Source organism: Gorilla gorilla, chromosome 3 (assembly GCF_029281585.2).
Source record: "Gorilla gorilla gorilla isolate KB3781 chromosome 3, NHGRI_mGorGor1-v2.1_pri, whole genome shotgun sequence".
Classification (NCBI taxonomy): Eukaryota; Metazoa; Chordata; class Mammalia; order Primates; family Hominidae; genus Gorilla; species Gorilla gorilla.
Window position 1 is genome coordinate 105,080,148 of NC_073227.2, and position 17,902 is coordinate 105,098,049.

Here is a 17,902-nt window from a genome sequence, read left to right on the forward strand (position 1 = left end):
GATATTAACATGAACATCATAAAATTATAGGGCTTTAAACACATTTTAGAGATAAAATAGTTTATAATCATATGGAGTAAGAAATGCATTCATTGATTACATATTATCAATTATGCTTATATACATACTTCAAAATCACAGAGGAGGTCCTGGAAAGCAGTTGAATTTGGAATAATGGAGGTCTCATGTCCACTATCAACAGTTCCCACCAAAGAAAAAGTTAGATGGAGGATGTGGCTGTTAAGAAGGGAACGTTTCTTCTTAAGCAACATTGCCAGCAACTACAAGAAAGTAATACCAAATGCCTGTTGATAAATCATCATATATATTCATTACACACACACAAACACACACATACACACACAAACACACACATACACACAGAATCCTATGTAGATGATTTTCTGAGATTATTAAGTTACCTTCTAAATTTTTATTATGACAATATAACATTAGGTAAAATCTGAAAAACAAAGGGATCTTAACATTCTATTAAAATATCCACTTTTACATTTACCCTTTCAATTCCATTATAAATATGTAAATAGTTACCAACGCGTGCATAAAATTGTATGTATAATGAAAACATCACAGCAAGAATATAAAATTGTATGCACATGATGGTAACTACTTAAATATACACTTTTCGTGTTATAAAGTATTTTTTTTTGCAACACGGTCTTAATAATTACAATTTTAAAAGGTTGAATGATAGTCTATGGAATGCTTAGAGTATAATTAGTCATTCTCTTATTACTGGTATATCTAAGATTGTTCTATTTTTTCATGATAAACAATGCTGCAATAATCATTTTGAAAGTTTTGCAAAAGAAAACACTTATTGAAAGTATAATTAAATCTATACAACACAGTAAACAGTATATTCATTATCAATAAACTAATGGTTAAACTTGTAGAAGGCATTTGTACTTCGTGTAGGATAGGTTTTAATCTTGCTTCAAGTATTTGTTCCTCTTCTTACAAGTGATTTTTTATCTAATTCTGACTGTGGATACATAAACGCTGCATTTTTTTTTTTTGAGTCTTGCTCCTTCGCCCAGACTGGAATGCAATGGCGCAATCTCGGCTTACTGCAGCCTCCGCCTTCCAGGTTCAAGCGATTCTCCTGCCTCAGCCTCTGAAGTAGCTGGGATTACAGGCACATGCCACCATGCCTGGCAAATTTTTGTATTTTTAGTTTTCAGGAATAGCAATGGTACACTTATTATGTAGTGGCTTTCACATCTCCTGAGTAAGTAACAGAGATAAAAGATGGTGGGGTGTGAGGTGGAGGGGAGAGAGAAGGAAACAGGGAGAGCCCTGAATCTACCATGGATTTGGCAATCCTTTTAGGAAGGGGGAATAGGACCCCATTTCATTTCTTTCCCATTTCCAGAGAGGAAAACAACATTCAAACCAGCAAACCTTTGTTCTGAAAATATATTCAATGTATTAAAGCTATACTGAAATAATGTTGCCTAACTCAAGTGTTTAGTAAGATTTTATAAGATAGGAGAAAAAGGATAAAGCAAAATAAAGAAACAATACATACTTTCATTTGACATATATTAGTTTTCATAAAACTACTGTCTCTTTAAGTTTCCTTGGACAATATAATTCTTCCAGAGTTTCAAACAACATGAATGATAATAAAAAAGCAGAGTATTTTAGGTGCCAGGGTGAAGTGAAGGCAAAGTTTTACAGTTACAAACCTGATAGCCCTTGATTCTTTCCATTTCTTTGCTGGCTAGTGGGTTACTCTTGACCACACAAACCAGGGCCTTGACTGCTGCATATAACCCTTCCACATCAGAGGCCATGGCCACCAGGCCCAGGATGGCTGCAGCTCCACCAATGTACTGCAAAGTAGTGGCAACAGGCTTAGGGACAAATGTTCTTACTCCTGATTAAAAGACAGTGAAAAATAATTAAGATAAATTCTCCATGTGAACAAGAACTGTATACATCATCTTGAAAAGTTTTTTAATTAGCAATGTTTTATTTTAAAAATATCTTCTGTCTATAATGCAAATTCTAGGGAAAGCATTAAAGGTAGAATTTGGGACAAGGCAATACAGGCTGGCTGGGCACGGTGGCTCACACCTGTAATCCCAGCACTTTGGGAGGCCGAAGCAAGTGGATCACAAGGTCAGGAGTTTGAGACTAGCCTGACCAACATGGTGAAACCTCAAACCCCGTCTCTACTAAAAATACAAAAATTAGCCGGGTGTGGTTGCACGCGCCTGTAATCTCAGCTACACAGGAGGCTGAGGCAGGAGACTCACTTTAACCTAGGAGTTGGAGGTTGCAGTGAGCCGAGATTGCACCACCGCACTCCAGCCTGGGTGACAGAGGGAGACTCCCTCTCAAAAAATAAATAAATAAATAAATAAATAAATAAAATTTTTAAAAAAAGGAAAAAAAGCTAATCTACATAGTCTTAGAGAAGACTGGGTGTAGAGGAGTGAGCAGAGAAGAGCAGGGCTTTACAGCAAGCACAAATGTTTCTACTGTGTAGCTTTGGGCTGTACTCAAAAGTACAGTGGTCTTGAGAATGCGTTTCTGAGTAAGTAAGAGTGCCTTACTAGCATCTGTTGGGGAATAACCTTGGGGACAATAAAAATCACTTTAACTCTGTGAACTGGGGAAAGGCTTGGAGAAGCCATCCTGGCGGGGATGATGTATTTCCTATAGATAAACCAAGCAAAGCACATTACTGACCATTACCCAAAGCTTCTCTTGGTTAAGTAATCTGAGTAACAGTACAACAGTAACTTTAGGAGAGCATAAGTTTATAGAAACACAGTCCTGGAACTGTATGCCAATTAAAAAAAAAATCACACCTACATTCCTAACATTTTAAAGAGGCATTGTTTGAATGTCACTTGCCTGCTGACCAAGACTGAGATTTTAAAAAATAAAAGTAACATGCATATTATATTTCTATGTGCTCTGCAGTATTCACAATACTTTCTTTCCTTCTTTCCCTTTTTTTTTTTTTTTTTTTTTTGAGACAGGGTCTCGTTGTCACCCAGGCTGGAATGCAGTGGCTCAATCACAGCTCACTGCAGTCTCCTGGGCTCAAACAATCCTCCTGTCTAGGCCTCCCAAAGTGCTGGGATTACATGGTGTGAGCCACCATGCCCAGCCCACAATACCTTCATATATTACAGTGCTGGATTTTGAAAACTAGCTCCTAAGGTAATTAGGGCCAGTATTACTAGTTTATAGATAAGAAAACTGAAGTTCATAGAGCTTAACTGTATGGCATAATATCACATAGTGACACAACAGGGGCTGGAACCTAAGTCTCTGAACTTACTGCTCACTGCTCTTTCCACTATACCACAGGGCTGCTATACTTTTGAAAAGGACATACCACAGTGCTCGTAAGTATTTTTTGAATAAAAGAACACTACCATGTGCTTCAGAGTAAAGAAAATTTTTATCAATGCTGTATTATCAAAAAAGAAAAACAAAGATTTATGCAATTCACTGGGACAATAAAAATTGCCAGTGACTAATAAACATGTTGGATTCTGACCAGCACAACACTAACTTTTTATTAATCTAAAAAGGAACCAGTATTATATACTGATTTACACATTAAAAGTCACAATCACTGGTTCTGAATTTTGAATGGCATGATTGGTTTATGTCTCCAGATCCTATCTAACAAAAAAACAAAAACAAAAATAACGTTTTAAGCAGACATGTACAAGGCTCTGAAGAATGTCCACTCTCTAAATTTTTATTATAGTTTGAGTCAGTGTTTATACTCAGAAGCTCTAATTTCTAGCTCATTTCTAAATTAACAAAAACTCATGAGCCATATACCAAATCATGAAACAATCAATAATAGTTCTGAATTTTGATACCTGTCACTAAATGTAATTTTAAATTTACCTAAAAGTTACATGAAATTATATGGTCAGTGCTGATCATTACTGACAAGAGGGAAACAGTGCGATTTTTTTTTTTTAATTTTATTTTACTTTGAGTTCTGGGATACATGCACAGAACGTGCAGGTTCGCTACATAGGTAAACATGTGCCATGGTGGTTTGCTGCAGCTACAAACCTGTCACCTAGGTATTAAGCACCACATGCATTAGGTATTTGTACTGATGCTCTCCCTCCCCTTGGCCCACTTCCCCTGACAGGCCCTGGTATGTGATGTTCCCGTCCCTGTGTCCGTGTGTTCGCATTGTTCAGCTCCCCGCTATGAGTGAGACTATGCGACATTTGGTTTTCTGTTCTTGTGTTAGTTTGCTGAGGATGATTTCTAGCTTCATCCATGTCCCTGCAAAGGACATGATCTCATTCCTTTTTATGGCTGTATAGTATTCCTTGGTGGATATGTAAAAGTTAGTGGGATTTTATGAAAGGTTATTATTTTAAGTTGACTGGAATTTGAGATTGTTACATGTAATCTCTGAATACTGCATGTACACTATAGGTCAGTGCTATTAAAATATGAACTTAAATACTGCCCCGTAAGTGAGGAAAGTGAATGCAAACTTGACGGCAAATAAAGAAGTTTGAAACAACAAAGACAAGTCCACTCACCCAAGTATCCAATTAGAGCGGCCCCAATTGTCCGTGCAGATCCATTAAGATGTCCTGCTGAATTGTGTATCAACTTCACAGGAGTGGCATTCTCATGTGAGGAAATGCCTAACTGAAAAATAGGAAAGGAAAAGAATGTAATTATATAAGAACAGTTTCAATGTTTTGATTGGAAAAGAAACCAAACACATGAATGGTAACATATCTTTTCTCTCCTCCCTTATCAGAATACTGAAAAACGAGCATTTAGGTCCAGCCTGGTGGCTCATGCCTATAATCCTAACACTTTGTAAGATAGAGGCAAGGGAATCACTTGAGCCCGGAGTTTGAGACCAGCCTGGGAAACATGGCGAGACCCCCATCTCTACTAAAATGCAAAAAATTAGCCAGGTCTTGTGGTGCATTACTCAGGAGGCAGAGGTGGGAGAAACACCTGAGCCTAGGAGGTCGAGGATGCAGTCAACGGAGATTGTGCCACTGGCACTCCACACTCCAGCCTGGGAGCATTTATTTTTGGAAATGTACAAACACTTCCAAAGTGTGGAAACTCACAGGAGGTAAGTTAAACACAATTTACTGAGATAAAGATGGTGAGAGGATCTTGAGACACAGCTTCAGGGGTCTTTCTGAATGAAGTTCTTTGGTAGTTTAAAGGTTGTTATCACTAACTGCCTCACAGTATTTCAGATCAGTGAACATATTAGCTTTATTCCATATCCAAGTAAACATAAGTTATCCAAGAGTTTATAGATAAAACATGCCTACATAAAGGAATCTTACATTTTGTACATTCACACATACACAAGATCTATTTTCAAGGCAAATATAACTTTAATTCTGTTGTTCACTATAGAGTTATGTACAGTTTATGTTCCTTAGATATGTATATGTGTCATACATACATATACACACACACACACACACACACACAAAAGCTCTGCGTAAGAGTTGTCAATACTTACAGTTCCTGGTCTCTTGATATCCTTCCCCTTGGACTTTGCCTCCGATAATCAGCCAAAATGGCTTGTCAAGCTCACTGATGAATTCACTTTGCTAAACCCCATAGTCAGTCCTCACTTCTTATCTTACTGTGACCACTTAAGTCATTTCCACAGTGAATCCTTGATCTTACAACATTAAGCCCTCCTGGTTTTTCTCCCTTCTCACTGACTGCTACTTCTCAGTCTTTTCTGGTTCTTCTTGATCTCCCCAACTCCGTAACACTGGAACGTCCCAGGTTTCAGTCTTTAAAACTTTCCATTTCCCTATCTACATCTATGCTTTGGTGAATACATGTAGACTCATGGCTTTAAACACCACCTGTATAAATGAACTCCAGATTCGTATTTCCAATGGCCTTGAAATCTCTACTGTGATGTCTAATACACTTCTCAAACTTCTAAAACAGAATTCTCAATATTCCTCCTAACTCTACTCTTTTTGTAGTTTTCTCCAAATCAGAAAATGTGACTCCATTTTCCTAGCTGTTCAAGAAAAAAACCTGGAGTCCTTAACTCTCTCACCTTCCACACTCATTCCACATTCTATCACACAAAACTGCTAGGTCAACTTTTAAAATATACCTTGAGCCGGGTGGGGTGGCTCACACCTGTAATCCCAGCACTTTGGGAGGCTGAGGCAGGTGGATCACCTGAGGTTAGGAGTTTGAGACCAGCCTGGCCAACATGGTGAAACCCTGTCTCTAATAAAAATACAAAAATCAGTTGGGCATGGTGGTGCATGCCTATAATCCCAGCTACTCAGGAGGCTGAGGCAGGAGAATCACTTGAACCCAGGAGACAGAGGTTGCAGTGAGCCGAGATCACACCATTGCACTCTAGCCTAGGCGACAAGAGGGAAACTCCATCTCAAAAAAAAAAAAAAGTGTGTGTGTGTGTGTATATATATATATATATATATATATATATATATATATATATACACACACACCTTGAATCTGATCACTTCTTATCACTACCACTGCTACTGCCCAAATTAAAACCACCATAATCTCTCATAGGAATTATTTATCGCATTGGCCTCATAACTTGTCTCTCTGCTACTACCTTTGTTTCTCTTCAACCTATTGTCAATAGAAGTCATAGTGATAAAATGTAAGTTACAGCATTTCCCTCCTATGTCTGAAACTCCATAATGCCTCCCATCTTTCTCCATCAGAGCCAATGTCTTTACAATTGCCCCATGAATCCTAAACAACCTGGGACCCATCATCACTCTGGGCTCCTCTCCTACTGCCCGGGCCCTCTCTAATTTTACTGCAGCCACATCTGTCTCCATGGCAGGTACATACAGTACTTTTCTCAGGGCCTTTGCACTTGTATTCCTGGAATACAAAACACTCCCACACCCATAGGTATATCCCATGCTCCCTATTCCTGTGGCCTGTTACCTCATCCCTGTCAAGTCTTTGCTCAAAATTCACCTTCACAGGAACGTCTCCTTGGACCACCATATTAAAAACTTGAAGCTTCTCTCTTTCCCCTTCCCTGCTTTATTTTACTGCGTAGCACCATCACCTTCTAACATACTTCATGATTAGGTTATTTCTTTAGGTATTATCAACTGTCTTTTCCACTAGAATGTAGGAAACATAAAAGCAGAAATTTTCTTTTTATCCACTGCTATGTCCTGAACTGAATGTCACCTGGCACATAATAGGTCGTTCGTTAAAAAGTTGAGTTGTAGCCTTAAAAACAGTAATTGTTTTCATTAGTTTTCTAAAGTTAAATTTCTTAATTGCCAATATAAATAAATTAATATGAATTATGTACTCATAACAGAAACTGTCACTTTTCCAAATTAAGTTACATATCTACATGCGTTTTGGCCTACATTTGAAGTCAAATTAACCAAACATAAACAATACATGAAAGGCATGATTTTTAGCAGTCACTCATAATTGAGTAGTATCCATATGAGACTCTGAGACATGTTCCCAGTGAGAATCAGCCATAGTACACCAAGAAATCATTCTGCTTACCTGCTTAGCAATGGCTTTGCTATCCAATTTGTTATACACTTTGCGGATTCTTGCCACTGTTAGAGACGACACAGAGAGTGCATAGAGGCCAAATGACACCTTCTCCTCTGGTACTAATGACACAGGGGATGGCACTACCCCTTCGGATTTTGCATCTTTACCTTCAAAAGAAGAATAATTCTTTTCAAAATCATCAGTAGTTCTCATCTTTAAGTAAGTTTTTTATTCTTACTATCATTTTTAAATGAGGAGGCTTCAAAGTCTTAAAGTAGAATAAGAGAGGTAAATTTAAAAACTATCTTACTTCTCAGCTCTTCATTTATTTCTTTAATTAAAAGATGGAAAAAGAAATCTAGTCATAGAGTTCTACATTCTAAGTGCTACTCTTAAAACATGTTTAACATATAGCACAACGTAAAGGATGAAAAGTTTTAACTGTTATCTGACAAATTGTAAAACATGTCCCCCTAGATTCAAAGGAAAAAGGAATGAAGATGAATAAAATGCTGATCAGCCATGTAGCACTATGTCCCCTCCCCCAAAAAAGCACTCAGATATGCCTGCCTGTATTCTTTGAGACCACAAAGCAGAGGAGTTATTAATAAAGGCATGTGTTTTAAAGCTACATGGCCTGAGTCTGAATCTTGCTTTATCACTTAAAAGCTGTGCGACCTATATGTCTTTGTGCCTCAGTTTCCTCTTCTGTGAAATGGGAATGATAATGACAGTACCTAACTCACAGTGTTTTGAGATGAATAAATACATGTGAAGGGCTCAGAACAGCTACATCCTTCATGTGTATTGACTTATTTAGCACACAGTAAGTGCCCAAGAAGTGTTAGCTTTTATTAGATACCATCTAAATTAAGAATGAGTGAAAAGATAAATTACTAAATCTTAGGATTATGACCATTTACAATATACTTGTCCTAACTCTTCTGAGATTCTTGGTGGAATCAGAACAAGGGAGTGGAAGACCATCATTTGCAAGGAGTACTACCAAGGAACTGCCAGCTTAACATCAGTTCCTCTGAGTCTAAATTTCATTTGGGAGAAAGGATAACAAAAAGTAGGCTTGGAGTAAAGAAATGAGGAAAAATAATGTTAAGTGATCTCATCTAGAGAATATGTGTGTGTGTTTATTGAACCTATCTGTTCTTCCTTTAACAGGGGTGGCTATACTTTAAACTGCTTCATGTAATAGGAGAAATCACAGAAAGAGAAGAGTGTCACAGTTAGACTCCTAGAGGGCATATACCTGTATCTCAGAGCCAGTAAGAGAAACTGGATAATAAGTGATCAGGCATAAAGACAAAGAATCCAGAAAGTGCAGTATAATCAGTGGAGGAAAATATTTTAAATAGGAGTGAGTATCCTGCTGAAGAGGATTAGAGGAGAAGGCGCTTTTCCTAGATTAACAATATGTATAACCTCAGACACACACATGCATCTATATTGCAGGAGTTAAGTTTCATACAACTTCAAGAACTAAAAATAAGTTACTCACATGGCATACATACAGCCTGAAAGCTTCCAACATAATTTGGTCCAAGTTCATAAATGGTAGTAACATTTGAAGAAGGTAAAACTTCTTCTAGAAAATGTGTGGGTCCCAGGCGCCAAACCAATGAGGCAATTTGGCGTTGGGCAGGTGGAGTACCAATGTAGGCATAGACCGTGCTCACCACTGGTGGATTTGCCGAACCTGAACCCCCTGGAGTACTGTGGACATAATGAAGCTGTAAGGAAGACAAAAGCAAATGTGTGAGATGTGAACACTTTCCCCAGGAAAATAACTACTTCAGCATATATATTTTCATTATCCCAAGGTCACACAACTTTACAAATGCACAAAAACATTTGGGGTGGAGAAACAGGAAGGGCAAGGCACGATACTGGGATCTGTAACTGAGGACCAGGTATAGTAGCTAAAACTTTTATCCAACTCTCTAACACAGATAAACTCTTTAATGCTAGAAATGGCAACAAGCAAATACAGGGATACTGTCAATGGCTGGTTTGCACATCAAGTTAATGACGCTTCTCTGAAATTTTTGTGCTGATATAAAGAAAGCTTTCCACTATGGAATTAAAGTAGTCTTGAAATTAGGTATGTTACCTTCAATGTGAGTATGTTAACTAAAATTACTGATGAAAAGTGTTTTATAGGGGTAAATTACTATAATAAATATATAATTAAGTACAGTATAAGAGATAAAGAACTTAAGTTGCTTTTTCTTGCTGAAGCAGCTTAATGGGATGAAGGACACTTCCATTAATTGCTGTGTCATAATAACATCTCAGCTTCAGATCCTATTCATTATTCTATATATTTAACAGCAGTTCTTGGTGATGTTAATAGCATGATTGTGAAGACCAACATATGAGCTAGAGTTGATTTCACAGTACTGTGACTATTGACAGGGACAGTGATGATCACGATGTAAATAAATCAATAATAAATTTCCTATTGCTCAACTCTAGAAGCTGAGGGCATTTTTATTTTTAATGACACTAAAATTAATGAAGGAGCAACGTACTAGAGAATCTACAAACCCATTTCAAATGCAATCATGTATACAAATAAATCAACGACTATTCCACAAGGTGCATTTTAGGGTTTATCATATTGAAACACAATGTCACAATAAAATATCATCATCATCAAGGAAGGAAATATATTCAAAGATACTGCTGGTTTCAGTGCTTTTCAAACTTTAATTCACACACAAGGACAAACTTTGTCTTTGTTACTTCTTTCAAGTGATCGCCCTAAAATGGATAACTGCCTATATCCCAGCATTTTGGGAGGCCGAAGCATGAGGATCACCTGAGGTCAGGAGTTTGAGACCAGCCTGGCCAACATGGTGAAACCCCATCTCTGCTAAAAATACAAAAATTAGCCACGTGTGGTGGCATGTGCCTGTAGTCCCAGCTATTTGGGAGGCTGAGGCAGGAGAATTGCTCATATCCAGGAGGTGGAGGTTGCGGTGAGCTGAGATCGTGCCACTGCACTCCAGCCTGGGCGACAGAGCAAGACACCGTCTTAAAAAAGGAAAAACAATTAAAATAAAATAAAATAAAATAAAATGAATACTATCTTTTAGAAGGTCAAGAATTTTCAAAGCTTGCGAACTGAGTTCTGTACAAAGTAACAAGCAGGATTTATTCTCATTCGGAAAAAGGGAGTTTCACTTGTTTCTTTACTTGATAATCAACTCTTTTTTTCTATTCTAAATACTATCACAATATACAGTAATGTTTACGCAGTCATTCATTCAAGAAACAATAAACTAAATACCTACTATCATTATCAGGGACTAATCTGGGTGATATGAAAACAAAGAAAAAAAAACAATTCTAGCTCTAAAGAATGTAAGTCTTCTGGACTAAATTACAACAACAGCAATGAAGTGACAAAATAGTGTGTTCACCGTTATTTAGGAATCCTTCAACTGGTTCCTCTATTATGAAAAAGCACCTAGCAATCTGGCTTAAGCTCTTGCATATTCAGCAACTTCTTTAGTACCTATAAGCCCTCATTTCTATTCTTCTCTAATAAAATGGTTTAAGAATTGGCCACATGAGTCTAACATATTATTCAAATGGGTACTGAATATCAACTTAAAATTAAGAAAGTAATTTAAAAAATATCCCTGTAACACACACACACAGGCACACACACACACACACCCCAAACTACTACCTTATAAAGCAGGTAGATTTACAAGTGCACATACACTTACCTTTACAGTGTTAACAAGCTGTCCATCAATATAAAGGGCTGCAGTACTGTTTTTCAACATGCCTTTGCTCATTACCAGGACCAAATGATGCCACTGTCCCTCAATGATAAGCTCTCCACATCGAAAGCGAGCACAGCATGGGAGAATTTCATAAAATGAGGACTCTTCACTAAAATCATCAACTGAAATAAAGGGGGGAAGACATAAAAAACTTTTTCCAACACCATCCCTATTCAAATTATTCATATCTAGATCAGCATGTTTTGACTTTATGTTAAAACAAAATAATGATGCAGACTGATTTGAGTAATAATACAACTCTGGAAAAAAAAATGATAATGCGGGCTGGGCACGGTGGCTCACACCTGTAATGTCAGCCCTTTGGGAGGCTGAGGCGGGCGGATCACCTGATGTCAGGAGTTCGAGACCAGCCTGGCCAACATGGTGAAACCCCATCTCTACTAAAAACACAAAAATTAGCCAGGTATGGTGGCGCACATCTGTAGTCCCAGCTACTCAGGAGGCGGAGCCAGGAGAAATGCTTGAACCTGGGAGGCAGAGTTTGCAGTGCTGAGATTGTACCACTGTACTCCAGCCTGGGTGACAGAGCGAGACTCCATCTCAAAAAAAATAATTAAATAAAAATAAAAAGATAATGCAGACAGAAGATACCTTATTCATGCAATACCCTTACCTGCAGTAAAGTGAAACCTAGAATGTGTTTTTGCTCTCTTCTGCTCAAGAAATATAGGTATAATCATATGAAGTTACAATGAACAAAAGTTAGCTAATGAAGTAAAAAATACATAAAAATAAAGAGACAATAACGTTATGATAAACACTAAAAAGAGACTAGTTGACACCCAAAACAAAAATAAACAAGCGGGACTATCTCAAACTGAAAAGCTTTTGAATAGCAAAGGAAACAACAGAGTGAAAAGGCAATCTATGGAATGGGAGAAAAATATTTGCTAACTATGTATTTCATAAGGGAGCAATGTCAAAAATACATAAGAAACTACTAGAACTCAATAGTAAAGAAACTAATAGTCAATTAAAAATGAGCTAAGAACTTGAATAGACATTTCTCCAAAGAAGGCACATAAATGGCAGACAGGTATATGAAAAATGCTCAATGTTACTAATCATCAGGGAAATGCAAACCATAAGCACAATGGCATATCACCTCACACCTGTCAGAATGGCTATTATCAAAAAAAAAACACACAAGTGTTGGCAAGAATGTGGAGAAATTGGAACCCTTGTGCACTGTTGGTGGGAATGTAAAATGCTGCAGCTGCTATGGAAAACTACAGACATTTCTCAAAACACTGAAAATAGAACTAACATATAATCCAGCAATACCGTATCTGGGTACTTATCTAAAATCACTGAAATCAGGACTTCAAAGAGGTATCAGTACTCCCCTGGACAGATGAGTCGATAAAGAAAATGTGGTACATATATACAATGGAATAATATTTAGCCTTAAAGAAGAAAATTTTGCAATATCTGACAACATAGATGAAGCTTAAGGACATTACGCTAAATGAAATAGCCAGTCATAGAAAGACATATACTGCATGACTCCACTTATATGAGGTATTTAAAATAGCCAAATTCAGAGAAACAACGAATGAAATGTTGGTTGTCAAGGGCTCGAGGGAGGGGCAAATGGGGAGTTACTAATCAAATGGCAGGAAGTTTCAGTGAAGCACGAGGAAAAAAAGCTTGAGATTTGCTCCACAACACTGCAACTGTAGTCAACAATAATGTTGTTGTATAACAATAATGTTGTATAACAACAATGATGTGTTGTAACTTTTTGACATTGATTTGGTTACAGTATGGGTTAGAAAAAGAACCAAGAAAAATGTAAAGTTTATTCTTGCTATATGCTATGCTCAACGACACAAGAGGACAACTATCTATTATTAGTGGCTGTACTGTCCATAATAAAAGGTAGTAAAAAGGAGATGATTTACAGCATAGACTAGCGATTTGTTGATCCAAGTTTCCTGCTTCATCAGACAACTTTGTCCCATGTATATAAATATATTCTGATTTGCTACCATTCTACAATTACTTCCTGACTCCAATCTGGCTCCTTTTTGCTACCCTATATGTTACCAGACCATGCTAAGAAATAATGGTTTCATATTAATTTAATTTAATTGTTAAGCTAAATAAAAATTAATTTACCTTTTATCAGTACTTAACACATGGCAAGACAGCAGTGGAAAACCAGATTTTAAATACTCATTTAAAAAAAAATTAAGAAGAGCTAACCTGTAACCATATAATTTAAAGCAGATCCAGTATTTTTCACTGCATGTACAAACAAGTAAATATACTGAAAGTAAAATTTATGTGATATGAAGAAGAAAATGCAAATAAAATATTAATTTCTATTTTTAGAATCTTAAAATATCTGCACATACTTAAATACCAAGATTATATTTTAGAATGGCAATTCAGAATATATGTCTGTTGATAAGACTATTACACAGGTAAAAATCTTATCCATGAGGTGACTTGATATAGAAACTGAATAAACTAGGCAGAAAGCAGGGTCCTAAAGCCTTGAAAGGTCTAGTGTTATGGACCAATGGAGGTGAAAGTAAATATGAACATACGGGTGAAACAAGGAACTTGTCCCTCTTCCTTCCCTGGTTCGTAGACTATAAGTCTTCTCAAGTATTGAAGAAGATATTCCTTACAAACATTTGTGAGAGTTTCACTTTCTGACTTAGGTTTGAACTAAGACATTTCCAGCACTGAGTGGTGTGTCAGGATACCTCAGTGAGCCAACTGGTTTATGACAACTCCTAATCTCCTAGGCATCTTAATGGGTTACAGCTGTTCGGAGAAGGAATCCTGGCAATACTAATGCATATGTTACCATCATTTCTAATCATATATGGACTATAGCAGCCTGGCAAATTACATTTAGTAATAAAAATGAGATAAGAGTTAGAAAATATTTTCCTAGTTTACAGATTTATCTCCAGATCCACTCCTTAACTTTTCCATTAAATTCTAGGGTGTCTTCAAATTCCCCATTATTATTCACTTTTCTCGTTGTTTCTTCCTCAGGCCATTCATTTCCTCTATTCATGCATTTATAAGTTTACATAATATCTGCATGACTAATACATTCTAGGTACTGTGTTAGATGACAGGGCAGCTTAGATTACAAAGATAAGCAGACAAAAACAAATTAAAAATTAAAATCTATGAAGTCTAGATAAGAGATGAAGATTATTAAACAAGTGCTATGGAAGTGTGCACAGGGAGGAAGGGAAGATTTGAGAAATATTAGGGAGGCATATTACAGTAAGATTTAGTAGAAAGGGTGGTATTTTCAAGTTGACTCAGGTTTCTAGTTGGGCTAACTGGCAGTGGTTGTGTCATTTATCAACACAGGAAAACAGAAAGAGATGTAGGTTTTTCGTTTTTGTTTGAAACTGGGTGTCTCTCCTAGGCTGGAGTGCCGTGGCACCTTCACAGCTCACTGTAACCTCAAACTCATGGGCTTCACCAATCCTACACCACCTCAGCCTCCTAAAGGAGATGTAGGTTTTATAAAGAAGAAATATTAGAATCTGAGATGTTTACTGGAATACTGTTCATATGGAGATGTCTAATATGCACTGGAAATATGAGGACATAGCTTGGGACATAGACAATTGAAAAAAAAAACTTTGACTTCACAGTCCTTGAGATAAAAAGACTTAAAGCAATACTAGTTCATGATTTTTTCCCATGAAGAGCTGGTCAAGTACAAAGATCAAAGGTGAAACACTGGAGAATACTACTTCTGAGGGGCAGATAGAAGAGAAAGCGATTGAAGGAAATCGTAAAACAAAGATCAGAGAAATAGTGAGTACTCTCGAATGCAAGATTGGAGGTAGTTTTAATTAGGACGAATTAGTCAACAGGACTAAATGCTACTAAAGGGGCAAATAAAGCATCATAAGAATTTTAAAGTACTAACTATATTGATGCCTAGCTCTGTGCTAGGTACCATGAGGAATACTACAACCTTACAATCTAATTAAAAGACTAACATTCATATTATATTAATATTTATTGAACACCAACCACATGTCAATTAATATGTGATATTATTTTACTTAGCTAAAAGAACAAAATTAGATGACCAAAAAAATCACATTTATACAAAATGCTTATATTCTTGAGCAAAGAAAATTAAGTAAATTGAGATTTATATTTTAAGTTATTTATCATTTAGCAGGATCTTCATGAATGCCTTGAGTTTGGAGTTCTACTGTACAGCACTGTAAAGTCATGGCATGTTGGAGAAAACTAGGGAATTAGAATTATAAAATAGTATGTATTACATCTTGAAGGTAAGTGATGGATAAGGTAATTGAAATGTTATTGTGGCTAGCACAGTGTGGCACATATGGCAGGCAGGTGCTCAATGAATATTAATTAGTTAAGCAGAATTCACAGCCAATGATAATCCTTACCAAAATACATCAAACAAGCAACCTGCTTTCCTAGGAAAAGCTGTGATTTCTTGGCAAGTAGAGATTAGTCCTTATTAGGTACTCACTCCCTCTGCTGTTTTGTAAGTCTCTTTTGAAAGTGCCTTAAAATTCACTGATAAGCAATATTCAATGTTTTATGTAACTTGTTCTATGCTATAATAATTTAAGCTGAAAAGTTATTATTAGCTGGACTTTTAAAATAAATACAAAAATGAAGTTTTAATACTTCTATACTCAAAAGAAGAAAACAAAAAAAACAAATACTGACCATAATTTTGGAGGAGTTCCTCTTTGGTGGAAACAATCAGAGATCGGTCTTTTGCTGATAGAACTATTGCAAGGCACACGTAATGTTGCTCAGAAGAATTTGCTCGGCGCACAACGGTAAGAATTCTGACAGGGTGGTTATTTGGAGGAGAACTAAAATGTTCAATACAAAACCAGCTAGAGTAACTTAAGCCAGAGGGAGGAGGGAAGAATCTTTCACCTACAGTAAAAATTTAAAAAAAAAGTTTGTGTTGATTTTTATATTTTTTAAAAGATGCCAACAAAAGCAAATAAAATATATACAATCTACTGGAAAAAAAACTCATAAGCAGAAAGCAAATATTACTTACCAGAACCAATGCCACTGACCACAGCCCCATCAATAAGACCTGTTGTGACGGTATTATTCGTAGGAGCATTATGAGGGGCCAAACTGGGCAAAAAAAGACATCTATTAAAGAAAAGACAACATACATGTTAGAGATCAATGACTCCTTCTCTTAACACTGTGCACTTACCACAGTGAAATAACTGCCAGTATTTAATGGTGACTAGAGAAAAGATCATGGAATAAATCTGGATGCCTCGCAAAGCCCTTCCCTTCTTTTAATTATGTAAAGGTATCAAAAGACATAATTTTAAAATCTCCCAAAATAACATTTTTAATTTAAATTAAAAAAAATTAAGATACAAAATGCATACGGCAACATACTCTAATGTATAAACCCAATCAAGACATTAGAACAATTTCATCACTGAAATAAAACTCCCATGTGCCCCTTACTGTCACTCTCTTGTTACCACTGATTGCTTTTGACTATTCCCAATCATGTTTTAATCTATTGTTTGATAATGACACATAATATTCTTAAAACACAGAGGTTTCAATCAATATAAGAATCCCACAAACAACTAGTATAGATAAAAATTATGAATTAACACTCTAAGCCTGGGCACAGTGGCTCACGCCTATAATCCTAGCACGTTGGGAGGCTAGGGTGGGCAGATCACTTGAGGTCGGGAGTTCGAGACCAGCCTGGCCACTATGGTGAAACCCCATCTCCACTAAAAATACAAAAATCAGCCAGGCGTGGTGGCGTGCGCCCGTAATCCCAGCTACTTGTGAGGCTGAGGCAGGAGAAATGCTTGAACCTGAGAGGCGGAGGTTGCAGTGAGCCAAGATGGCGCCATTGCACTCCAGCCTGGGTGACAGGGCAAGACTCTGACTCAAAAGGAAAAAAAAAAACAAAACTCTAATAGCTAACAGATCTAGCTATCAGATCTATTAGCATTTGTGTCTATTTTAGGCTGTTGAACTTCATGAATTCTTTTAGATTTTTTATATTCATTATTGCCATTTCTGTTACTATAATCTTTTCTGCCACTTGAAATAATTTATTCATTTGAAGTGATAGTCATTGAATATTTATAATGTATAAATTATTATACTAGGCAATTTGCAGGATAGATGATGATAAAACCCAAAGAGTTTTCAATCTAATTTTAATTTATATATTATCTATACATTTATATTTATTACATTAGATGTTGGCAGACTTTTTCTGGAAAGGGCCAAATCATAAATATTTTATGCTTTGTGAACCAGGCAGTCTCCATCATGACTACTCAACTCTGACACTCTAGCACAAAAGCAGCCATAGGAAATATAAATGAGTGTGGCTGTTTTCCAATAAAACTTCATTTACAAAAAAAAAAAAAATTTGCAAAAGTGTTACTAACAAAACAGATTTGGTCCATGGGCCTAAGATTTTGGATTCCTATGTCATATCAATTTATTTAGTA

The 17,902-nt window shown here is 36.6% G+C and overlaps 1 protein-coding gene across 10 annotated transcripts in view; it reads right to left on the reverse strand.

The window, feature by feature from the left end:
- The window catches only part of WDFY3 (WD repeat and FYVE domain containing 3), a 295,582-nt gene that overhangs the window by 107,458 nt on the left and 170,222 nt on the right, over positions 1 to 17,902 (reverse strand). For all 10 annotated transcript variants that reach the window (XM_055384561.2, XM_055384570.2, XM_055384567.2 and 7 more), the window contains 8 exons: positions 16,450 to 16,550; positions 16,101 to 16,319; positions 11,316 to 11,497; positions 9,077 to 9,308; positions 7,570 to 7,730; positions 4,569 to 4,680; positions 1,713 to 1,903; positions 129 to 281 (listed from right to left, as the gene is read on the reverse strand). In XM_055384561.2, the coding sequence (XP_055240536.1) occupies positions 129 to 281; positions 1,713 to 1,903; positions 4,569 to 4,680; positions 7,570 to 7,730; positions 9,077 to 9,308; positions 11,316 to 11,497; positions 16,101 to 16,319; positions 16,450 to 16,550 (1,351 nt within the window). The remainder of the gene's footprint in view (positions 1 to 128; positions 282 to 1,712; positions 1,904 to 4,568; positions 4,681 to 7,569; positions 7,731 to 9,076; positions 9,309 to 11,315; positions 11,498 to 16,100; positions 16,320 to 16,449; positions 16,551 to 17,902) is intronic.